This window comes from Nanorana parkeri, unplaced genomic scaffold (genome assembly GCF_000935625.1).
Source record: "Nanorana parkeri isolate BGI_ZX_2015 unplaced genomic scaffold, ASM93562v1 scaffold43, whole genome shotgun sequence".
Taxonomy (NCBI): domain Eukaryota; kingdom Metazoa; phylum Chordata; class Amphibia; order Anura; family Dicroglossidae; genus Nanorana; species Nanorana parkeri.
The window spans coordinates 2,069,966-2,095,194 of NW_017306311.1; the positions used below are offsets into that span (position 1 = coordinate 2,069,966).

Below are 25,229 nucleotides of genomic sequence, written 5' to 3' on the forward strand. Positions count from 1 at the left end.
ATGTGTGTGTGGCCACCTTAAGAGGGGAACTCTCAATTTGACAGATTTCCTCTCACTTCCTGTCAGAGGAAGGGGTAGAGGAGTGGTACTTTGTGGAGGCAGTGTAGAGGAGGGGGTACCCTGCGGAGGCAGTATAGAGGAGGGGATACCCTGCGGAGGCAGTGTAGAGGAGGGGGTACCCTGCGGAGGCAGTGTAGAGGAGGGGGTACCCTGCGGAGGCAGCGTAGAGGAGGGGGTACCCTGCGGAGGCAGCGTAGAGGAGGGGGTACCCTGCGGAGGCAGTGTAGAGGAGGGGGTACCCTGCGGAGGCAGTGTAGAGGAGGGGGTACCCTGCGGAGGCAGCGTAGAGGAGGGGGTACCCTGCGGAGGCAGCGTAGAGGAGGGGGTACCCTGCGGAGGCAGCGTAGAGGAGGGGGTACCCTGCGGAGGCAGCGTAGAGGAGGGGGTACCCTGCGGAGGCAGCGTAGAGGAGGGGGTACCCTGCGGAGGCAGCGTAGAGGAGGGGGTACCCTGCGGAGGCAGCGTAGAGGAGGGGGTACCCTGCGGAGGCAGGGTAGAGGAGGGGGTACCCTGCGGAGGCAGCGTAGAGGAGGGGGTACCCTGCGGAGGCAGCGTAGAGGAGGGGGTACTCTGCGGAGGCAGTGTAGAAGTTGGGGAATTTTTCTAAGGCTGATGAGAGATTTGTGTGTCTGGTATAGTCAGAGTGGTGAATAGTTATCCGAATATTCTCAGGATCCCAGCACCAGTAATAACGTTCCGCCATCTTTTCCCCACACAGGAATGTAACTTCTCACAATTGTATAACTGGCAAAGAAGCAGAAAAGCCAAGAAAGAGTTCAGCTTGCACGATGGGCCGCCCTATGCTAATGGAGACCCCCACGTTGGACACGCTCTGAATAAGGTAACACTTAATGTTCTCATGCTGACAGAAACACATTAGAGTGAGAGAATTAAACAGCTAAAATAGATGACATTTCATACAAAAGTACACTGACACTAAAGCTTCGGACAAGAGCTTAACCCCGAAAGATTGTAAACAGATTCTAATTTGGAATATTTACTGCAGATGTCAGTGTGACTTTGATTTGTCTTTCAGATCCTAAAGGACGTTACAAATCGTTTTCAAATGATGCGGGGGCACAAGGTGTCCTATGTTCCGGGATGGGATTGTCATGGGTTACCCATAGAACTGAAAGCCCTGGCTGAACTTGGAGACAAAGCTGACAGTCTGTCACCTATGGAAATCAGAAGTAGAGGTATGGAAACATAACGACAGTGATCGGACATAAGGACAGTGACAAGTAACTCGGGTGTACTACAGATATAGAGGAGTTATGATTGAATGAGTCAGGGACAGTTCTTGCAGAAAAGGGGTCCTTTCAGTCCTCAACTAAATAACCTTTAGAGCCCACCAAATTTCCAAGCAGATGTTGTACCTTTAAAGTGTACCTGTCAGACCCTACTAAAGGATAACTATGCTTTTGTATAATTATCTTTTAAGTTAGCACCCCCCTGCCAATGTTTTCTACTCACCTGGCCATCCTCCTGCAGCATCCATGCTGTGCTCAGAAAACTGTCATTCGTTTCTATGGAGACGCTGTCTGTCATTTTGATGTATAATAGCGGGCCTCCCTATAAAAATGAATTGGATTATCTCCACACATGTGCAGAAGAAGGGAGGAAAGGGTGTGGGGAGGGTGAGAATTAAAGTACACTTTAACTTGTAAGCTCGCCTATGGGTAACTTCAGCTGAAAATGTAGGGGTGGAACATGAAGCAGGAGACTGGCACTGGCTTATCAGGCAGAATGATAGTTATCAAGTACCATGCTGGCAGGCTTGGGAGCAACCCACAGATGTGAGATTGGCACACGTGAAGTTCCATCACCGATAAATTGTTCCCAGGTGACATTTCTTAGTCTATATGTGTACAGCACTGACAGTTATACTGCATATGAGGTTTCCACGTTGCCATATTTAGACCCAAAAACTACTGTGTAACTTGCTCAAAGCGTCTCTCTTCCCCCCTGCACTCCTAACCCATAACTGTGTAAAGGATAAAAACTTAGCAATAGTATTCGCTAAATTATCATATGCCGAGAAGAATCTATGTCAATAACAAAAAAGAAAAATCGGTGGGAAAGATTCAGTGTTAAATAAATGTGACATTGTTCAAATATAAAGGAATTTGAGCAAGTAACTCAACATGGCAATTCATGTTTTAAGGGCTAGTGGTATATATATATAAAAAAAAAATAATATATCGCACTAAACTCAGGATTTAAACCTTAAAAATACATTCAAGTACCTTTCAACTATTACCAGAAATGTATCTTATTTGTGTATCACTCGGCTGTAGATCCTCAAATCATCTCTGAATTGGTGCTGACACTGTCCTTCCTTTTGGAGGGTGGCTACTCTTCTTCCCCATGGTCCCTGTGTGTGTTGTAAAGTAGTCACTGCTCCAAGCTTGCTTTAATGATGGACTACAATCTCAATATAAATTAGGTAACTAAACATGAGATTGTAGTCCATCACAGGAGTGAGCTTGGAGCGGTGTTTACTTTACAAAACACACAGGGACCATGGGGAACAAAAGTAGCCCCCCTCCAAAGAAGGACAGTGTCATCACCAATTCAGAGATGATTTGAGGATCTAAACCTCCTATTTTAATGTTATTTTTTTCTGTTTTAGCCAAGGCATTTGCAGAGAGAGCCATAGAGAAGCAAAAAGCATCATTCATTCGCTGGGGAGTGATGGCTGACTGGGAGAAATGCTATTATACCTTCGATAAGAATTACGAAGCAAAACAATTGGATGTCTTCAGCAAAATGCATGAGAAGGTACTGAGCTCTGTGTGCTTGTGATGATTAGTGTAGTATCTCTTCATGTGTCATATATTCTGAAAAATGATTTCGGAGTCTGGCGATCTTTGTGTGATACCTGCGGCTGTTGCCTGTTTGACATTTGGGTAATAAATAAGTGTCTCACTTTTGTCTTGCAGGGACATGTTTATCAGGATTACCGGCCTGTCTTTTGGTCTCCATCGTCAAAGTAAGTCATTAGATTCCTCTTGTGTCAGAGATCCTTATTTTGTGTTTTGTATCTTTTATCTATTTCCTTACTTCTATGATTGTTGGAGTACTTTGTGTATTTCTTCCAGATCAGTGCAGTAACCCAGGGTGAGACTTTACCTCTGTGCAGGAGCTTCCTGTAATAGACCCCTCGCTGCTCTCTTTCCTCATACCTGGTGACCGCCCCCTCCTGTAGTTAGTCTAGAGGCACTGGATGAGGGGGCACAATGGAACCAGTGGAAGGTTGTGGGGGGGGCATACTGGAGGCACTGTATGTGTAGGGGGACTCTGAAGGTACTGGTTGTGGGGGGCACACTGGAGGCAGTGGTTGCTGGTGGAGGCTTCCCTTTACTATCGCCACTTATTGGTAATATTGGTAAATTTAGGACCGATACACCATACATTGATAACACTAATGCACACTGCCTATCTAAAGGTTCTTTATTGATGTAAGCTTCTTAAGTTTTTCTTTTGTACTTCCATATAATACCATGTCATTTAATCCTGTTGTATTTTGTATGTCTCCATTGCTTTTGAATATGATAAAAATAGAATTTGGGGAAAAAAGCTCTTCTCAACCAGGGTTCCTCCAGAGTTTGCTGGGGGTTCCTTGACAAGAAAACGGTGGCTGATTGGTCTCTTGCCTACACTGTAAGGGGTCACTTCTACACTTCTACACTGACTACCAATGTAAGGTGGGAATTCTACACTGACTGCCAATGTAAAGGGTCACCAATACAAGGCCACCAATGTAAGGGGTCACTTCTACACTGATAATCAATATAAAGGGTCACTTCTACATTGACCATCAATGTATGGGTTTATTTCTACACTGAGCACCAGTGTAAGGGATCACTTTTACACTGACCACCAATGTAAGGGATCACTTCTACCCATTGACCACCAGTGTAAGGTGGTCACTTTTGCCCATTGACCACCAGTGTAAGGGGTCACTTTTGCCCATTGACCACCACTGTAAGGGGTCACTTTTGCCCATTGACCACCACTGTAAGGGGTCACTTCTGCCCTGACACTTTCTTAATTTTATTTAAAAAGTTCTATAACCTGCTGATCACACTATTATTCCATGAGTTGTAATTATTTTATATGGTATTTAATATTTTTGTGGGTGTTCTCTGAGACCTGAAAGTCAATTTAGGGATATTTTCATGGTAAAAAGGTTGAGGCTGGATTACACAATGCTCCATTTTTGGGCTGCATCTTGCTACATCTGGTTTTGTGAATTCCCCATGTTCCCTTTTATTCTGACTGTTCAGTTTACTCTTCTCTCTACCTTTTCAGGACAGCACTGGCTGAAGCAGAGCTAGAATATAACCAGCAACATGTCAGCCGATCCATCTATGTAAAGTTTCCTTTGCAGAAGCCTCCTCCCAATCTGGCGTCTGTAATAGGTAATATCTTTGCCCTCTATCTTTCACTCTCAGGTCGCCTTCACATTTTAACTTTTTACTGTTGTACTGTTTAAAGCCCTGCCATGTGCACCTTACTTTAAAGCTGGTTATGCACTGATGAGTGCATTTTCCATTTGTTTTACATCTTGATCCACCAGCACAAAAGTACTACAGCTGTGACTCCACTGCAGTAAGTCGGACCTCCCACAGGGTGGCAGCACTTTACCAGTCAGGGAACTCGATGCAAAAAAAAGGCGCTTCCCCTCGCGAAGAGAATCTTTATTTTATGAAGCAAAATTAAAATTGGTACTCACAAATGTACAAGTAAATCCCACAGTCCAGGGATTGGCTGGTGAGGCTCCTATTTAGGCACACTACGTGAATGGCAATAGGGCTCGGAAGAAGGGGGTTTAGCCATAAGTTGCTGGTGTATATCTGGGGATCCTGGGGATACCGATCCAACCCACTGTTGATGCATGATTTACTCGTACATTAGTGAATAATAATTTTAATTTTTGCTTCATAAAATAAAGATTCTCTGCACTAGGGGAGGCATCTTTTTTGCTTTATTTTCTTCTGTCATGTGACATGTCAAAGTCATGGGACCAGCTCTTCTCTAATCACAAAAGTCTCTCTGCTGCGTTAAACACAGTTAAGTCAGTTTGACACAACATATTCTCAACAGGTCACTGGCACACACAGATGAATGCAATATCTCTTTGATATGTTTATTGAAAAATGTCACAGCATGTCATTAGAAGTTTCAAATCAAAGAGATATTGAATTCATGTGTGTGTGCCGGTGACCTGTTGAGACTATTTTGAGTTTTGCACGGCGCCATCCGTCTGATCACCAGAGCACCACCACCATTGGAAGGTTGCAGACCGAAAGGAGTGCGGGTGGTTCTTGGAAACCAGTTTGACACAACAGACTCCACACTGCAGCCTGCAATTTATGAATAGGCCACAAAATGCAGGCCATGGTGTGGACTCACATTGGGGTCTATAAGGAGGGGCAGATATCAATACCTGCTCTCCATTATAAACGGAGTTCTAAATGTCAATACGTTAGAGTTTACATCTACCTTAGTGGAATTACTGATGAAGGTCATTTTTAGAGTGTGTTGTTGTGCACGAAAACTTCACTAAAATAGTCTCTCATTTGTAGATGGCACCACAAAGGTCAGCGCTCTGATTTGGACAACGCAACCATGGACCATCCCTGCGAATCAGGCTATCAGTTATATGCCAGCTGCAACGTATGTCTCTTTTATTTCCCTTTACTCTTTATTGGCTGTACTTTGAGTTATATGTACATATTTATCTTGTTTTATTTTGGAAGAGGAAAAGCAGCTCTAGCTTAGGAGCTATAAATACACAGTTGAAACACATATTGGGACACTGTTATCCTGTAATAGATTTGCAAAACAATGCATATCCTCTTCTTACTGAGCAGGAAATACAGCCTGCATGTGTAATAATGATGAGCAAATATTGCTGCCTCATATATAGATATAATAAATTATATTGTTTCAGTCAATTCAAAATATTTCATAAAGTAAACATGAAAACATCAATACATAAAGTTACTTATGATGTACTCACTTGAAAAGGAATCAAAGAATTGTGATTGTGCCTTTCATTTTATTATTTGCATTGAATTTTGCTTCTGTAATTCCAGGTATTCTTTGGTGAAGTGCCTGACTTCAGGAGAGCTTTATATTCTGGCTACAGAACTTGCGGATTCCATAGCACTTTCCCTGGGAACCAAATTTGAAATCATTTCAACTTTTAAAGGTAGATGTTCATTTAAATTAGCGGTGGTCAACTTTCTTGTTATGGCGGCATCAGGGGGCGACCCTTGACATCACTGAATACTGTATATAGTGAATATACTGTATATAGCAGGCATGCTACTGCATATGGTACATGACTGTGGATATGGAATAGGAGTTGTTGGAGATCAGGTACATGCTTTAGTAGACAGTCCTAGACTGAAGACACATTACATGAGACTATTATCATGGCAATCACAGCCCCTTTATAAATCCTAGCTACTGCATTTGTGCCAGTGCATGGCATGCCTGTATCTCCTATAGTCAATTTGCCTACCGTTATGCTCCCCTACCCCCCCCCCACAATCCTGTCCTGAGAGGAACCTTGCACACTGGTGGAAACCCACACAAACATGAAAAATACAGGCAACTCCATGCTGATTGTTCCTGGTACCTAGCACTGCACACCACTTAGTCAGGTCATGTTGATCATCATTTAGACCATCACTGGGGTTTTTTTTAAATATTTTGTTCTTCCTTTGTCTCAAGTTGTACTAGAGCTGTTCCCCATCTTGCAGGGTCAGATCTTGAAAATGGATTGTGTGATCACCCCACAATACCAGGACGAGTCTCTCCATTTTTGTCAGCCAACCACGTCTCCATGGGAAAAGGTACAGGCCTCGTGCACACTGCGCCTGCCCACGGCATTGAAGATTACAGCGTTGCTTCTCATCACAAATTAGCAGTGGTAAGTTAATGTGGTCTCATATGGGGACTTCACTTGATGGAGAATGATTATGATACTAAAAGGAATGTATATTGTTTTTGTGTTTTTTACTTGTCATATTCTGACTGGTCTAAAATAAAATAACGATTTGCAGATTTCCTTCTCTCAGGTCCATATAAATTATTGCATATGAATATTCCATAATTACCACTTGTGCAGTCAGCAAATGGCAAGTTATTAGGTGGAGGAACAGCTCCCACCTGTGTTGTAAAATTAGCCTGATTAGTATATTAGACCTAATGCAGAATGATACACAGGAGGGCCCATTCTCTCTCTTACCTAACAGAGTTCCCTTACAAAGCTCCATGTGACTAACTCGGATACACACAGGTTGTGTAGTATCATTATTGTCCAGTGCAATGAATCGGACTGGTGGGGAGTTTGGGAGAGTAGATTACGGGCTCCTTATTGTCCCTTCTCCCATTGACAACCAATGTGGTGGGGATAATTTCCCTTACTTTCCCTTGTATTGGCTAAGTAAAAGTTTATTTTTAACGCTTGTTATGGCGGTGGCAGTTCTGGCATGTACACTAAAGCTGGGTACACATGAAGTGAATTTTGGCCTATTCAGCAGAAATCAGACGAAATTCCATCTGTGGTTGGATGATTATTGGATCAACTTTTCCAATAGAAAATGCTGGAAAATCACCAGCTGAACAGTGCTGCATCACCAGCTGAACAGAACCACTGTCAGAATACAATGTACACAGCCGGGGATCAGTTCATCAACACTGTTGGTGGACGGAGGAATCTGTCATCGTTTTTATGTGTTCAACCTGCAAGGCTGAGTGCAAAACATATGCCAGTGTGTACCCAGCCTAACTTACAGCCATAATAGCATCTGAGAGCTTGTTTACATTTTTCGCTGAGCTGCCGGATTTATTTTAGAATGATTTGGGCATTTGTAAAACCAACTGATTACTTCTACATACAAATACATGTGTAGCTGCGACCCGCCCCCCACCCACAATGTGTCCGGGGTTTACTTTTCCCTCCTGGGTGCCTGAGATGTCCATGGCAGGTGTCAGGGTGGAGAGTGGCAGGAGAGCAGTGAACTTCCATTTGCTATTCTCTACTATATAGTATGATCCAGGAAGTGCTCAGCTCTAAGCACTTCTGGGTTCACAGCTCTCATCAGGGAAGCAGCAGATTGATAAAGTGTGATAAAGTAGGTTTCTGATTTTAGAGAAAGTTGACAAACACTTAAATGATTTTATTTATCTTCTTTTGGAAGGACTGCCTGGTGGATGAAGCTGGCTGCTACACCTCTAAAGCAGGGGCTGACTTAGAAAACAAAGCTGTACTTGAAGATGGCAATGAAGCTGGTATGTGCTATGCCAATTTTTAAAATACCACGGGACCTCCAGATTGACACTCAGTGACAGATGACAGAGCTCACCCATTATATTGCAAATCAGCAATAAATCCTTAGTCATATATACAATGTGGAGTGGAAATATAAAAAATAAACGGGGGCTCAGTCTACTCGTCCCTCATGACAACCTAATTGTAGTACAGAAAATAATTTTAATCAAAACCGTATTTAAAGAAACACTTCTTATTGGTCAGCGCTGTCAGGTGACCATGCAGACCGATGAGTGTCTGCAATTTGTGAGCAAAATCCATAGTGCAGGGCTGCACTGAACGGCAGTAGGGATAGTGCATTTGTACCGGCGGAGGGTAAGGACCGTTCACCTAAAGGTAAGTTATAGCAGTGTGGGGGGCGGGGGAGGGGGCCATATTTGGGCGGGTAATTCCATTTTCTCAAATTACTTGGGAAAGTAAACTTGCCCTATATCCACATTGTGCATGTTAGAGAGCGCTGCTGTCTGGCTACCACAATATGGCACACAGTGGAATGGGGGCAGCACTCGGCACACACAAGCAGGCTGCTAGCAGTCATCTGGAAGGCCGTACAATATCAAGTTTTCATCATGGTCCCACCCCTCCAACATCCAGAGTCTTATTATTGTTGCCACCCCTCCAACATCCAGAGTCTTATTATTGTTGCCACCCCTCCAACATCCAGAGTCTTATTATTGTTCCTTTAATGCAATGTACAGCATGATTAAGGACACCGGACAGGATGAGGACAAGCTGCACCTTTACAGGAAAATGTACGCCTTGCATATAATATCAGTTGCCTATGTCCCAGAATTTGCTGATTATTCCAACATGCCTTTTTAATTGAGGATTATCTTTGCCCATGTGTTCTTTCATCATAGGGTTAGTTTGAATTGCCCATTTATGTGAAAGTTTTGTCTCCATTTATATGGACTATTCCTTTTAAAGTTTAATTAAACCCTAAGTTAATAGCTAATACTTGTAACGGGTATACATGGAATATAAGGACTTTTAATTATAGAAAAATATCACGCCTTTTAAAGCACCGCGACTTTCTCTGCTACTTCCACTGGGTTCATAAGCGGCACAGATATGGATGCACTTCTTTAACTTACACTGGACTACATGTCCAATGCTCCCTTGCAGTTAGTGGGCGGCTCTGAGGCTTATCCTGTAGTGAAGGGTTATCTGTTTGTGCAGGTGCCCTGTGCGTCTGCGTGTACAGCTGTAGGCAAGGATGACCACGCTGCTTCTACAAAAACTCACGCTAGGACAAAAAGGGTTTTTTTCTGTTACAATCAGCTGATATAAATTTAAGCAAAGAAAGTTTGGATTGAAAAAAATGAACACCATTACAAGAGTAACTGTGGGGTAAGGTAGCAGAAAACATATTTTTTATTATTGAGTTCAGATTTTTGGTTTTAGGATGATTGCAGTTTTATTTCTGCAGTTCACAATGTGTTTTTTATTTCCAGTCATACAGATGTTACTGGGTTCTAAGAACCTGCTAAAGGAGGAGAGCTTTGTACATAGCTACCCATATGATTGGAGGACCAAGAAGCCTGTTATCTTTCGTGCCAGCAAGCAGTGGTTTGTCAGCACCGCCAACATTAAAGACAAAGCTCAGGTAAGAGCAATCTTTTGTAAGGCCGCTAAATTAGTTTTAGATGTTGATTTGTTCATATCATCTGCTGAAGGGTTTTTGTTAGGGATGCACCGATACCGGTATTTTGGTACCGAGTACAAGTACCGATAATTTTTTTTCCGGTACACGCCGATACCAATTACAGAGTAAAGGAAGTCCCATTCAGGAAGCCAGGTGGCGTGTAATGACTCGCCACCTGGTTTTTGTTAGGGATGCACCGATACCGGTATTTTGGTACCGAGTACAAGTACCGATAATTTTTTTTCGGTACCCGCCGATACCAATTACCGACCGGTCAATTGCGAAAGCAGGGTGTCGCGTCATTACACGCTGCCCGGCTTCCTGATACCGGAAGTACTCGTGCTAGGCATCGGAGCATTTGGGCGAGTACGAGTACTTGCCCAAATACTCAGAATCGGCACCGATATCAATACTAGTATCGGTGCATCCCTAGTTTTTGTAATCTAATGCACTATTTTTGTTTTCTATTGCCTTTTAAAAGAACCCTAAATGAAACTTGTGTACAGTACAGGAATAGGGGAGTTTCCTTTGCTGACTTGATTATAAAAGTGCAGGTTCACAGTTACCTTGACCCTGACTTCACTGCTTAGTGGGTCACTGATCTGGAACAAGAATGAAACTGGTGCAGTCCAAAGATTCTGAAGGGTATTGGCCTTTACAGTATACTTGTTCCAGGTCACTCACTCCCTGGACTTCAGGAATAATATAGGGAGTATATAGGGGAGGACTGGGGACTTTTAGCCTGGAAAGGTGGGGGTACTGATCTCTGAACGCTGTGTCCAAAAACGTCAGGTAGAGGGCAAATGACTAATCAACAGTATGGTCTGTGGTCTCCCTGCAGCTGACCTTTCCCCACTGCTAAATTACCATGTCTTGTTCTTCACTGTGTATCTGTGTGGAGACAGCCATCATGGTAGAGGCAGGGCTTTGCTTCCTCATGTCAGAGCCTCCAGCAAGGAGAACAGTGAGCAGCACAGTAATGACATCACTAAATCTCACTCCCAATCTGAGAACAGCAGCCAGCAGTGCCTTAGATACCACAATGAACATATACAGCTATGAGGCTACAAAACAAGAGTCCCTAAGCACCCTCACATGCCAGGAACTGCACTGATATTTATCAGGAGGAATTCAAGACACAATTTACCTTTTTAAGGTACAACTTAGGCAAAATGTAACATTTCTAAAATCTCCCTATAACAGGGAAAATTTTTCTGAAAATGTTTGCGTTCAGTTGCTGTATAAGTCTGTTATAACAAAAGAAAAATGTTCTGTAGGGCCATTACATACCACTAGCTGGATTGTGTCTGCCAGGATCATTGTTCACCTATTGATATAAATACTAAAAAACCTTGAACCCAGAGGAAGGCCAAGATGTTTGTGGTATTGGGTCACTAATGGCTGTCTCTACATTATGTGTATATGAATGACTTACATTTTTTTTTCCTTCCAGGAAGTTTTAAAGAAAGTGAAATTTGTTCCGGCCTCAGCCACCAACCGCATGTTAAAAATGCTTGAAGACAGAACGTACTGGTGTATATCGAGACAGCGTAGTTGGGGGGTCCCAATCCCAGTATTCTATCACAAGGAGACACGAGAGCCACTGATTAACAGGTAAGTGGACATTCTCTGTTTAAAGGTCTGTCAGCCATTATGACACACAGATAGGCACTGGGTAGAGTATTTGAAGTATATGTAAACATTGGGTTTAGTAATTTACAAAAAAAAAGTAAAAAATGACTTACTGCTTCCTTATTGGTTTTAAAGTGCACGTGTCGGGTATATTGGTGTGTGTTCAGGTTCTCCAATCAGTATGTCCTTCCTACACAGGTCTGACCCGAATGAAGTCTGAGCCATATGTAATAAGGTCTGTTTGCTGTGTTTACCCCCAAGGTTTACCCCCATAAACTTCCTGTTCTCCTCTGGTTCTGGATCCTATATCTATGTGTCAGTGGATCTCCAACTTTCTTACTGGCAGACCACAAGCAGTAAGAATGGGCAGACATGTATCAGCCTTCAATAATTTAATTTTTAATATTTAAATTTTAAAATTGATATTTTATTTTGTGATGTAAAAGTCTTATATTATTATTGATTCTTCTCTCTACTTGTTCTCCCTCTCCTTCTTGCAGTCGTGTAAGCATTTCACTGCATATCATACTTGTACGATTGTGTATGTGACAAATAAATAAATCTATCTATCTATATGCATGCTATATACAGGGCCTTGACTTCTACCCTAGTACTAAGAGTTAGGTTGGGTACACGGGGTTTGAATTTCGTAACGCAGGTGCCGATCTGTTCGGCATCCCTTGATCAGCTGATCGAAGGAGCCAGTTGGAAAATTCTCGACCGAACACAACTAGCTGCCATTCAGCCGCAAGTTTGTTCGACTGCAAACAGCAGGGGATTCGTCCGGCAATGCTCGTAAGCGTTGATGGAGGAATTTGTTCCATTTTTTTTTTTCTTATTTTGTTCAGCCCGCAGGTTGAACAAAAAATATAGAACCAGGTACACACAGCTTTAGGCCCTGTCCCATATTTCAACAGTTCAGAGACTATAACGTTTAAAGAGTGTTGTGTTTTTGTACATAAATTATTTCTTTTTTACAATGGTTAAGGGAGAAAAAAAGTAAATATGAAATATTGTTTATGAATGTTTCATTGTTACAGTTCTCAGCCAGCAGGTGGCGCTGTAGGCTTCTTTTCAAATGTTTACCAGGATAAACATGTAACCAGGTGGTCTGCACTCAGGGGGTTGGTACAGTTGTCTTGTAAAGCATATCTGAACCCATGAACAAAAATGTAATGTATTGCAGCTTACTAGTCCTTGGATGTGGTGGCTGCATTAGTTTTCCTGTTTCAGTAACACACTGCCAGTCCTAGGGTGACAATACTTATTCAATGTACAGGGGTGTGGAAATTTAAAAAAAAACTACTTGTCCAAGGGCTAAAGCGGGGGCCAAATCTACTCGTCCGTCATGACAATCTACTTGACCCAATACAAAAAAATAGTTTTAGTCAAAACTAAGGATGCACCAATACCGTTTTTTCGGTATCGAGTACCGATTTTTTGCTTTCGAATCTCGCCGACACCGAATACTAATACCGGTGCTTCCGCTGGCATGGAGTGGGCTTCCCTGGTAATCAGGAAGCCGGGTAATGACATCCTGCCCAGCTTCCTGATTGCCATGGAAGCCTGCTCCATGTTGTTTGGCCTGCTTGATTGTGATTGGCCGGGAAACCTGCTTCCCGGTCAATCAGGAAGCCGGGTGGCGAGTAATGACCTGATTGACCGGGAAACTGGCTCGATGCTGATTTGGCCAGGAAGCCGGCTTTCCAGCCAATCAGCAAGGAGCCGGCTTCCCGGCCAATCAGGAAACCAGGAGGCGGGTCATTACTTCCTGATTGCACGGCACTGCCAGTCAGAGGAAATTTTCATCTGGCCGTAAGTTCCAATATCGGGGAAGGTATCGGAGCATTTGGGTGAGTACTAGTACTCGCCCAAATACTCTGTATCGCACTGATACTAGTATCGGTGCACCCCTAATCAAAACATATTTGACTATGCTAAATAGCGCTTCTCACTGGTCAGCGCAGTCATCTGACCACGTTGACCAATGAGTGCTTGCAATTTGCGAGCGAAATTCAAAATGCATAGGGGAGGACTGCGCTGGACAGCAGTAGGGGGACAGATAGTACACCCATACTGGGGGAGGGGATGGATTGTTCGCCGAAAGGTAAGTATAGCCAGGGGGGTGGCGGTTTGGGAGAGACGGGGCCAGATTTAATCGGGTAATTTTTATTTTTCCATATTACCTGGGAAAATGAACTTACCCTTTAATGCACATTATGTGTGTGTAAGAGAATTCTGGCTACCACCATGGAATGGCGGCTGCAATCTCAAAGCACATGCAGAATGTCCTATGCATGCATTTATTTGCATGCAGATGGTGGGGGCAGCAGGGTTTCATTTTTATTTTATTTTTTACTTTTTCATTTTTTTTTTTAAATCTTTATATATTATTTTTTTAACTTTTTACATTTTCATTTTACTTTTTCCACTTAATGTTCTTCCTATCACATAGGGGATTAAAATCCCTTTATGTGATAGTTTTGGAGGTGACAGGTTCTCTTTATGGAACCTGCCCTCCAACACAGAACATCTGTTCTGTGTAGTTCCTGACAGCCGAGACAGGTGGCGCTGTGGCCCGTAGAGCAGACGGGTGGCCCGTAGAGCAGACGTTCTTTGTCTGCTCTATGGGCTCTATGGCTGAGTCGTTGTGCCGTAGTTTTCGGGATCTCCCAGGAGAGCGGGCAACCCCGAAAACTACAGCCGGGGGTGCGGGCAAAAACGATCGCCGCTGCTCAAATTGATACAAGTGGTCTGATCAGACCACTTGTAGTAAACGAGCGGCGGCGGCTCCACAATGTACATTCAGCTCTGCTTGTCCGGAGCCGGGCTAAATATACATAAAAACTACTCGCCTGGCGCCCGAAACTGCATGTCCTGGGCGTCGGGTGATAGGAATTCCACACCCCTGATGTATTTTATCTATGGAGGAGCAGCATTGTCACCCTAGGACATAAAGTGTCTTGGAACTATTAAATTCTATCCCGCTCATCTTCTCCAAAACTTGGAGAGGAGCTTTAGTAGTCCACAGAAACAACAAAACCCTTTCAATGGTAATTTAACAGGTCATAAGGGAGCAATTAAGACCGTTTCACTGTTAGGCCTCATTCACGCATCGTCCGGCACGTACAGCTCCGTGCTGCGTGCAGGGCCATATCGGGCAGCTCCCGGGAAGGACAGGTGGGGCGTGTGATCAGTACGCAGCCCGTCCTTCTCTATGGGACTACGCAGTCGTACACTGCCCTACACTCACCCTCCTACATGTCCGTGGGGGTGTCCTGGCTCGGACGCAGACAGGATCCATCCTGTCAGCGTACGAGTAAGGACACCCGCGCGGACATGCAGGACGGGTGAGTGTAGGGTGGTGTACGACTGCGTAGTCCCATAGAGAAGGACAGGGGCTGCGTACTTCCGGGAGATGCCCGATACGGCCGTGCATGGAGCTGTACGTGCCGGCCGATTCCAGTGTGAATGAGGCCTAAGGCCCCATTCACACTGAGCGATTTATCGCGCGGTAATTCCCGCGATATCGCAGCTATTTACCGCGCGATATCGCTCTCCAATGCATCTCAATGGGGCTCTGTCCGTCGCTGTCGCGGGTCGTGCGTCGCTACAGCAGAACCCTTTTTGGAGCGGATTTTGCCGCCATTCTAGCTTGCGCGATATCACGCGACAAACGCGCGATTTGCGAATCACTCAATGTGAATGGGGCCTAAGGGTCTGCCCACACTTTAAAGGGAAACTGTTTTGAGAAATATATATATATACTGCCATCACTGACCTCCTTCAGATAATGCTTGGCCGTGTCTGGTCTGTTTTGCTTTCTCCTGACCTTCATATTGTGGGCGGAATTTATCAAAACTGGAGCAAACAGAATCTGGAGCAGTTGCTTATGGCAACCAATCAGCATCTCTCTTCAGTTTGTTCAGGTAAGATTTGAAAATGAGACAGGGAAGCTGATTGGTTGCAGTGCAACTCTGCTCCAGTTTTGATAAGTTCCCCCCACAGTATGTTCTAGTTCAAAAGTTTGGTAGCTACTGTAACCAATGGATCAGCATGAGAGCCAAGCACCTAGTATTTTCAGAATTAAAGATCAGCCATGGCCATCCTTGTGTTTCCCATTAACACAGATTTCTATGAACCATTTTGCTGAAATAAAGCCTATTTCTTTTTAGAGTTTAATTGCAGAAGCTCAGATTACACATGCAGCTGAGTGAGTCAGATGAGTAACTAATGTTTCTTCTCCCCTTATGTCTCCTTGGTCTGTTGGATCTGTATAGAGTTTCAATTAGAGAAAGGCAGCCAAAAAGGGACAGAGTTTCTGCTACGCTCACTTTTTAGACCACCTTTAATTTATTCATTGTCATGGGCGCACACTGTGCTGAATAGAAATAAAAAGACAAAACACACCAGTTTAAAAACATGTTGACTAAAACAATTGCCCCCAGACCATTATATTTTACACCTTCAAATGTTGGGAGGACTTAGCTTCATAAAGAGCAGAAGTCAAGGACCGGGGCACATTCCAGGTAAAAAGCTTTCATTTCACGGATCATGGAAGGTACTTGCAGCCACCACAAGGTACCTGTATGTTGTCAGCAGTGTAAGTTTGCACACAGTAATGTCCTTGACAAGTACACTTACAATCGTGGAATAGGGAGCTGTAATGATGAATGTAATTTGCTTTCATTTACTTTGAATGTAACATCAGTTTGTATGTTTGCCTTGTATGTTCTTGTCACTAAGGTGTCCCCTTCTTTCCTGCGCTGCTTTTTATATGCTATTTAACAATTTATTAGTTGTGATTAAGAGCGCTGTTACTGGACAGGAGATGGACTTTCCAGAAATTGTACCTTTTTAGTTACCAATTGAAACTTGGATCTGAGTTGTGCACAAAAGTGGCCCGCACCTTAGAGGTATCTCCTCATTTTTTGCAGGATTTTGACTTTTTACATTTTTTAATTGGTTTTCTTTAATCGTCTTTTGTAGTGCAGAAGAGCTTGCAGTTGTACAGCCCCAAAGACCAATTAGCGTGCATAAAAACGTGTATTCTCTTACAGTTTACGCCACAGGTTGCTTACTCTGTCACTTTGCTCACACCTTCACCCACTTGTACTTCCCTCCACTCTGTTCCTCTGCAGCTCTAACACTTTGAAAACTGGTGTCTGAGCTTGCTCACTTCCTCTGTCTTGTGACCTTGTTTGAGCTTGGCAATTCAGGTCTGAGCACTGCATCATGGGAGTCTCTTACAAGAGCACACCATGACCCGCTTATACTCACCTTTAGTCCGTTCCTCTTTTAATCCTATCTCTGTGTACGCGCTGTATCTAAAGGTGTCAGATCTTACTAAGGTTGATGCTGTCACCCCCTCCATCACATGACGGTGTATGGACCTGGAAATTGCCATTCAGACTCAACTACTGTATCATGGGAGGAGGTCACATGCTCACCCATACCCAGCACCGGGTGTATTGTAGCAGCTGTGACAGAGGAAGGAGCAGCGGGGAGCACTGTGAAGCTGAGTACATTGTTTTCTCATTTAAACCTCTGATGCCTCCTCTACCACCAGCACATACATATCAGGCACACAGAGTCCCCGGTCTGCATGTTATCTGGCCACTACAACAGGATTTTGAGATCTGGAAATGTTTTTTTTATTAACCCTTGCAGTGGTGCTCGTTTGTGTCTAGGTTAAAAAAAAAAGAAAAAGTTACTCACCTGAAGGCCAGAGGTAGTGCAGGTAGGTGGAGGCAGACTGGAGGGAGCGTTGTGATAGCTGGCCGGCCCAGAGCTTTGGGTGAGTATAATTTTGTTATTTTAGCACCTAGACACATACGAGCACTTAAGTAGCCCCACTACAATAGTTAACAGAATAACTTCCTGGAGTTCTTCTTTCAGTACAGAGGTAAAACACGTGCCTGCCAATCTCGCACAGCTTTCCATACAAATACCTTGCCGTGGTCCCAGGCTTACAAAGGGGTCAGGTGAGCCCATGCACCATGAGGAAAGAGCATGGAAGAAACCTGGAGTATAGGCGAGTTGGGGATTGTAAATGGGAACATGTATGACATATTGAATAGTTGTTATCCCAATTTGGCTGCAAAAGTGGAAATAAACTTTAAGGCCTCATTCACACTGATAAGAGCCGGCCCGTACAGATCTGTGCAGCATGCATGGCTGTATCGGGCAGCCTGGCGCCCGAAACTGCATGTCCTGGGCGTCGGGTGATAGGAATTCCACACCCCTGATGTATTTTATCTATGGAGGAGCAGCATTGTCACCCTAGGACATAAAGTGTCTTGGAACTATTAAATTCTATCCCGCTCATCTTCTCCAAAACTTGGAGAGGAGCTTTAGTAGTCCACAGAAACAACAAAACCCTTTCAATGGTAATTTAACAGGTCATAAGGGAGCAATTAAGACCGTTTCACTGTTAGGCCTCATTCACGCATCGTCCGGCCCGGACAGCTCCGTGCTGCGTGCAGGGCCATATCGGGCAGCTCCCGGGAAGGACAGGTGGGGCGTGTGATCAGTACGCAGCCCGTCCTTCTCTATGGGACTACGCAGTCGTACACTGCCCTACACTCACCCTCCTACATGTCCGTGGGGGTGTCCTGGCTCGGACGCAGACAGGATCCATCCTGTCAGCGTACGAGTAAGGACACCCGCGCGGACATGCAGGACGGGTGAGTGTAGGGTGGTGTACGACTGCGTAGTCCCATAGAGAAGGACAGGGGCTGCGTACTTCCGGGAGATGCCCGATACGGCCGTGCATGGAGCTGTACGTGCCGGCCGATTCCAGTGTGAATGAGGCCTAAGGCCCCATTCACACTGAGCGATTTATCGCGCGGTAATTCCCGCGATATCGCAGCTATTTACCGCGCGATATCGCTCTCCAATGCATCTCAATGGGGCTCTGTCCGTCGCTGTCGCGGGTCGTGCGTCGCTACAGCAGAACCCTTTTTGGAGCGGATTTTGCCGCGATTCTAGCTTGCGCGATATCACGCGACAAACGCGCGATTTTCGAATCACTCAATGTGAATGGGGCCTAAGGGTCTGCCCACACTTTAAAGGGAAACTGTTTTGAGAAATATATATATATACTGCCATCACTGACCTCCTTCAGATAATGCTTGGCCGTGTCTGGTCTGTTTTGCTTTCTCCTGACCTTCATATTGTGGGCGGAATTTATCAAAACTGGAGCAAACAGAATCTGGAGCAGTTGCTTATGGCAACCAATCAGCATCTCTCTTCAGTTTGTTCAGGTAAGATTTGAAAATGAGACAGGGAAGCTGATTGGTTGCAGTGCAACTCTGCTCCAGTTTTGATAAGTTCCCCCCACAGTATGTTCTAGTTCAAAAGTTTGGTAGCTACTGTAACCAATGGATCAGCATGAGAGCCAAGCACCTAGTATTTTCAGAATTAAAGATCAGCCATGGCCATCCTTGTGTTTCCCATTAACACAGATTTCTATGAACCATTTTGCTGAAATAAAGCCTATTTCTTTTTAGAGTTTAATTGCAGAAGCTCAGATTACACATGCAGCTGAGTGAGTCAGATGAGTAACTAATGTTTCTTCTCCCCTTATGTCTCCTTGGTCTGTTGGATCTGTATAGAGTTTCAATTAGAGAAAGGCAGCCAAAAAGGGACAGAGTTTCTGCTACGCTCACTTTTTAGACCACCTTTAATTTATTCATTGTCATGGGCGCACACTGTGCTGAATAGAAATAAAAAGACAAAACACACCAGTTTAAAAACATGTTGACTAAAACAATTGCCCCCAGACCATTATATTTTACACCTTCAAATGTTGGGAGGACTTAGCTTCATAAAGAGCAGAAGTCAAGGACCGGGGCACATTCCAGGTAAAAAGCTTTCATTTCACGGATCATGGAAGGTACTTGCAGCCACCACAAGGTACCTGTATGTTGTCAGCAGTGTAAGTTTGCACACAGTAATGTCCTTGACAAGTACACTTACAATCGTGGAATAGGGAGCTGTAATGATGAATGTAATTTGCTTTCATTTACTTTGAATGTAACATCAGTTTGTATGTTTGCCTTGTATGTTCTTGTCACTAAGGTGTCCCCTTCTTTCCTGCGCTGCTTTTTATATGCTATTTAACAATTTATTAGTTGTGATTAAGAGCGCTGTTACTGGACAGGAGATGGACTTTCCAGAAATTGTACCTTTTTAGTTACCAATTGAAACTTGGATCTGAGTTGTGCACAAAAGTGGCCCGCACCTTAGAGGTATCTCCTCATTTTTTGCAGGATTTTGACTTTTTACATTTTTTAATTGGTTTTCTTTAATCGTCTTTTGTAGTGCAGAAGAGCTTGCAGTTGTACAGCCCCAAAGACCAATTAGCGTGCATAAAAACGTGTATTCTCTTACAGTTTACGCCACAGGTTGCTTACTCTGTCACTTTGCTCACACCTTCACCCACTTGTACTTCCCTCCACTCTGTTCCTCTGCAGCTCTAACACTTTGAAAACTGGTGTCTGAGCTTGCTCACTTCCTCTGTCTTGTGACCTTGTTTGAGCTTGGCAATTCAGGTCTGAGCACTGCATCATGGGAGTCTCTTACAAGAGCACACCATGACCCGCTTATACTCACCTTTAGTCCGTTCCTCTTTTAATCCTATCTCTGTGTACGCGCTGTATCTAAAGGTGTCAGATCTTACTAAGGTTGATGCTGTCACCCCCTCCATCACATGACGGTGTATGGACCTGGAAATTGCCATTCAGACTCAACTACTGTATCATGGGAGGAGGTCACATGCTCACCCATACCCAGCACCGGGTGTATTGTAGCAGCTGTGACAGAGGAAGGAGCAGCGGGGAGCACTGTGAAGCTGAGTACATTGTTTTCTCATTTAAACCTCTGATGCCTCCTCTACCACCAGCACATACATATCAGGCACACAGAGTCCCCGGTCTGCATGTTATCTGGCCACTACAACAGGATTTTGAGATCTGGAAATGTTTTTTTTATTAACCCTTGCAGTGGTGCTCGTTTGTGTCTAGGTTAAAAAAAAAAGAAAAAGTTACTCACCTGAAGGCCAGAGGTAGTGCAGGTAGGTGGAGGCAGACTGGAGGGAGCGTTGTGATAGCTGGCCGGCCCAGAGCTTTGGGTGAGTATAATTTTGTTATTTTAGCACCTAGACACATACGAGCACTTAAGTAGCCCCACTACAATAGTTAACAGAATAACTTCCTGGAGTTCTTCTTTCAGTACAGAGGTAAAACACGTGCCTGCCAATCTCGCACAGCTTTCCATACAAATACCTTGCCGTGGTCCCAGGCTTACAAAGGGGTCAGGTGAGCCCATGCACCATGAGGAAAGAGCATGGAAGAAACCTGGAGTATAGGCGAGTTGGGGATTGTAAATGGGAACATGTATGACATATTGAATAGTTGTTATCCCAATTTGGCTGCAAAAGTGGAAATAAACTTTAAGGCCTCATTCACACTGATAAGAGCCGGCCCGTACAGATCTGTGCAGCATGCATGGCTGTATCGGGCAGCTCCCGGGAAGGACAGGTGCTGCGTGTGATTGTACGCAGCAGCCTGTTCTTCTCTATCGGAGTACGCCACCGTACGGTCACACAAACTGCACATCGGTGTGTGTGTCCTTACTCGTACGCAGACGTACGGTCACCCAAACTGCACATCGGTGTGTGTGTCCTTACTCGTACGCAGACAGGATGGATCCTATCTGCATCCAAGCACGGATCTGCAGCTCAGGTGAGCGTGCGGCCGTGTACTCCCATAGAGAAGAACAGGCTGCTGCATACAATCACACGCAGCACCCGTCCTGCCCGGGAGCGGCCAGATACGGCCGTGCACGGATCTGTACGGGCCGGCTCTTAGTAGTGTGAATGAGGCCTTAGTTTCAGCAGCACTGTATATGTCGCCCAGCTCATCACAGCCTGCAGGCCTGATTTTCCTGCTTTTTTTTTTTTCTTTTACTTGCAAATTGATTTCAGATTCCGTCCAATGAAACTCAGTCTGCTTTTCCTGAGATGTTTGCACGGCTCCTCCATCTCCGGCGGCATTGTCGCGTTGTGTGGCTTGGCCGGAAGGTGTAAAACAAACAAGTTGCGCAAGGGGTGAAGGTTGAATTTGCTCTTTTCACTTCAATCATTTGCTGAGGAAGAGATTGGGTGTAGATTGTATCTGGCTGAACTGCGAGGTTTATTGTCTGTCACGTGAGAGGATTTTATAAGAAATGTGCGTGACAAACTGTCATCTAAAACTTCAGAGGTTCTTCAAAGAATTATATTTGAATTTCTTGGCACGCTAAACTTGTTTTCTATTCGAGTATCACTTCTTTCCTTGTTTTATATGCATTATGTGATTTATCATTTTACTACTCTGACTCATTCAGTAAAGTTGTGCAAAGAGCGTTATCCCAGAGCAACCAATAAAATCCTGACAGGGCCATCCCTACCTTAGGTTCTGTTCACACCAGGGCGGTTGTGGATCAGCGCAATTTTGGAGTGAATTTTAAAAAGGCGTTTTTGGACGTTTTTAATTGCGTTTGAATTAAAACCGCCCCCAACCGCACTGATCAGCGTGGTTCCATTGAAATCTATATGAAAACTGCGCTGATCAGCGTTGGGGAAAAAAAGGGCCGGGGAGCATTTTGGCCGACAGGCGGTTCAGATCGCTCAGAGCAATGTGATCGTTCATGTCGGCGATTCAGTGCCTGGTGTGAAGGGGGCCTTATTCACCGCATGATGCGGCCAGCAAAAGAGGGGATCAGTGGGTTTAGCCAAGGTGTCAGCCGGGCAGGAGACAGTGGCCGACCAAGGTGTCAGGCAGGAGGCGGCGGCTGGCCGAACTGTCAGCCTGCTGCCCCCCAATGAGATGCTGCCCGAGGCTACTGGCTCAGGCTGCCTCATTATGGGGATGCCCCTGCATTGTGACCATAGTGAAAAAAAATATGGATGCCTTTTATTCCTGCACCTTTATACTGATTTGCCAAATAAGCTTGTTGCTGTGCCAAAATTATTGCACTGAGAATTTCTCGGGTTATCCAATGATGGCGGATTACTCAAAGTTGTTTCTGTAAGCCTTTTCAATCAATAGTGATCGTATGCTTATGTATAACTAGGTCTGTATACTTAGCTAAAGTACATTTCTGTTGAGATAAAAATAAAAAAAACATTGGGCTAGCTGTACACATGGCGGGGATTTTAGCCTTTTAGACATTTTTTTGCATACCTGCTTCTGTTATGTATTGATATATCCCATTCCAATGCAGTTCCTGAAAATCAGTGCTGAGTCTGCCTTCCATAATCGGGTGACCAGTCCCAGTGGTGAAGTAAGGCTTTGGGTTTGTATACAGGCAGTCCCTGAGTTACAAACATCCGACTTACATACGACCCCCTACTTACAAACAGGCTATTACTGTACAGCAAGGGGTCCCAGGATGCAGACAAAGTGTACCGCGCAGCATTTCATTGTTATGCTACTGCGCTCGTGCCGACGAAGGGTGCCCACCTTTTTGGGTCTGGTTTGTAGTACTGTATGTACATTACAGGAAGCTGGCTCTTATTAGACATGGAGACGAGGGGTGCCCGCCTCTTCCTCCGGGTCACTGTGAGGTTTTTACTGCTGTCTGTATCCTCATTAGGAAGATTTAATCTCACTTCCTGTCCTTGAGGCAACAGGAAGTGAGAGGAAATCTACCCCTAGGAAAGGAAATTCACTCCCCTAAGAGTTATCATGGGAAAAAAGGTGTCTCCACTGAAGCCTTATCACCAATCCTTGTTTCCAATTTTCAAAATCCTATTGTCACAGGGACAGAAAGTGGGGTGAAATCTTCTGAACAGGAGCACACAGAACAAAACAAACGTTACAGCGTGTTAACCCTTCCATATGCTATCCAAAACAAAAATTTGGGGCTGGAGTTACACTTAAAAATATACCTGTTCCAACTTACATACAAATTCAACTCAAGAACAAACATATAGACCCTATCTTGTTCGTAACCCGGGGACTGCCTGTATATGGAGAAAGATCATGTGACGTTATTTTCTGGTACTTGTAATGGTTTAATTTTATATGTGAAGAAGTTTGCATATACATAGAACATATACTGTATATAGCTTCATATAATAGGTATAATTGTTTATAAATTTAATTTGTTAATTGGGAAACTGCCTTTTGTCTTCACTCTGTTGATTCATTCAATTCATCGTCTGTTCATTCAGTCATTCATGCACAGATTTTTGTAGTTAAACTTTTTTTTTAATAAACTCGGGGAGGGTTATAACCCCTTTTAGATTTGTTATTTTGAAGATTTTCCTTTTACTTCCTGTCCCACAGCCAGGTAGTAAAAGGAACTCTCTCCAAACTGAGGGAAGTTCCTGGTTGTTCCCATTGGAAGATTTTCCCTCTATTCCTGTTCTAATGACAAGACAAAATTGGATTTAACTCGTACACTGTTTCCATCTACTCCATACTAACTGGCAGCACAGTACATGCCGGAGTACAGCGCGAAAAGCTTCTCTTGCCCTAAGGGAGTCAGATTAATTGTTTTTTTTAATTAGTTCATGCCTGAGCAAAGTATGTGAATCTGATGTCCTTTGCTGCTGCATATTTTTAAAAGTAATTCAATTCTAGCTGTCATTATAAATGAGAATTGCCCCCCTTTCATTATTCTTTTTATGGTCTGTTCTGCATTACATTATTGTTTGTTTTTAATTGATGTGTGCTTGATGTATACTCCTTTTAGTGCCAATTAGGACAGTTTTAGATTCTGTATAATAAGAGACGAGCGCTTTCTGTTTCATGTCAGCAGCACAGGAGTCTTCTTCATTCAGTTTTATGCCATCATTGAGTCTGTCAATGACCTGCTCCGTTCCTCAGTGTTGCATTCCCTCCTCCGGGCTTTCCTTTACAGATGAGAGCTTTCTGTTTCCTGGGCAGTTTCTGCTTGCAGTCATACTTGGGTTCATGTACTATCTACCTCCCTGCTCTCTTGTTCCTGTGTGGCTGCTTCTTTTCCTCTATTGTTGTCATGCACACGCTATAGTGATTGCAACCCCAGAGCATACACAGTCAGTTTACAGACACTGTACACACAGGGCCTACAGAGAACACAGAATAGGACATGCACATGCACACAAAGCACATACAGATAGTGCACATGCAGACAGGACACACAAAGAGAGCGCAGACAGAGAGGGCCCAGACAGCGCGCGCGTAGAGAATAGGCAAACAAAACACACATAGAATTCCCAGATAGCACGCATGCCCACACAAGGAAGGCACAGACAGAGCATTGACAGAGTGCCCAGGTAGAGAGCCCACACAGAGAATGCCCAGGTAGAGAGCCCACACAGAGAATGCCCAGGTAGAGAGCCCACACAGAGAATGCCCAGGTAGAGAGCCCACACAGAGAATGCCCAGGTAGAGAGCCCACACAGAGAATGCCCAGGTAGAGAGCCCACACAGAGAATGCCCAGGTAGAGAGCCCACACAGAGAATGCCCAGGTAGAGAGCCCACACAGAGAATGCCCAGGTAGAGAGC

General features: G+C 44.3%; 1 protein-coding gene across 2 annotated transcripts in view; it reads left to right on the plus strand.

The window, feature by feature from the left end:
- Positions 1-25,229, plus strand: part of IARS2 (isoleucyl-tRNA synthetase 2, mitochondrial) — a 60,511-nt gene that overhangs the window by 1,179 nt on the left and 34,103 nt on the right. For both annotated transcript variants that reach the window (XM_018572164.1, XM_018572173.1), the window contains exons 2-12: positions 779-901; positions 1,097-1,256; positions 2,693-2,841; positions 3,003-3,052; positions 4,375-4,484; positions 5,652-5,742; positions 6,165-6,280; positions 6,837-7,006; positions 8,280-8,370; positions 9,865-10,016; positions 11,509-11,669. In XM_018572164.1, coding sequence (XP_018427666.1) covers positions 779-901; positions 1,097-1,256; positions 2,693-2,841; positions 3,003-3,052; positions 4,375-4,484; positions 5,652-5,742; positions 6,165-6,280; positions 6,837-7,006; positions 8,280-8,370; positions 9,865-10,016; positions 11,509-11,669 — 1,373 coding nt within the window. The remainder of the gene's footprint in view (positions 1-778; positions 902-1,096; positions 1,257-2,692; positions 2,842-3,002; positions 3,053-4,374; positions 4,485-5,651; positions 5,743-6,164; positions 6,281-6,836; positions 7,007-8,279; positions 8,371-9,864; positions 10,017-11,508; positions 11,670-25,229) is intronic.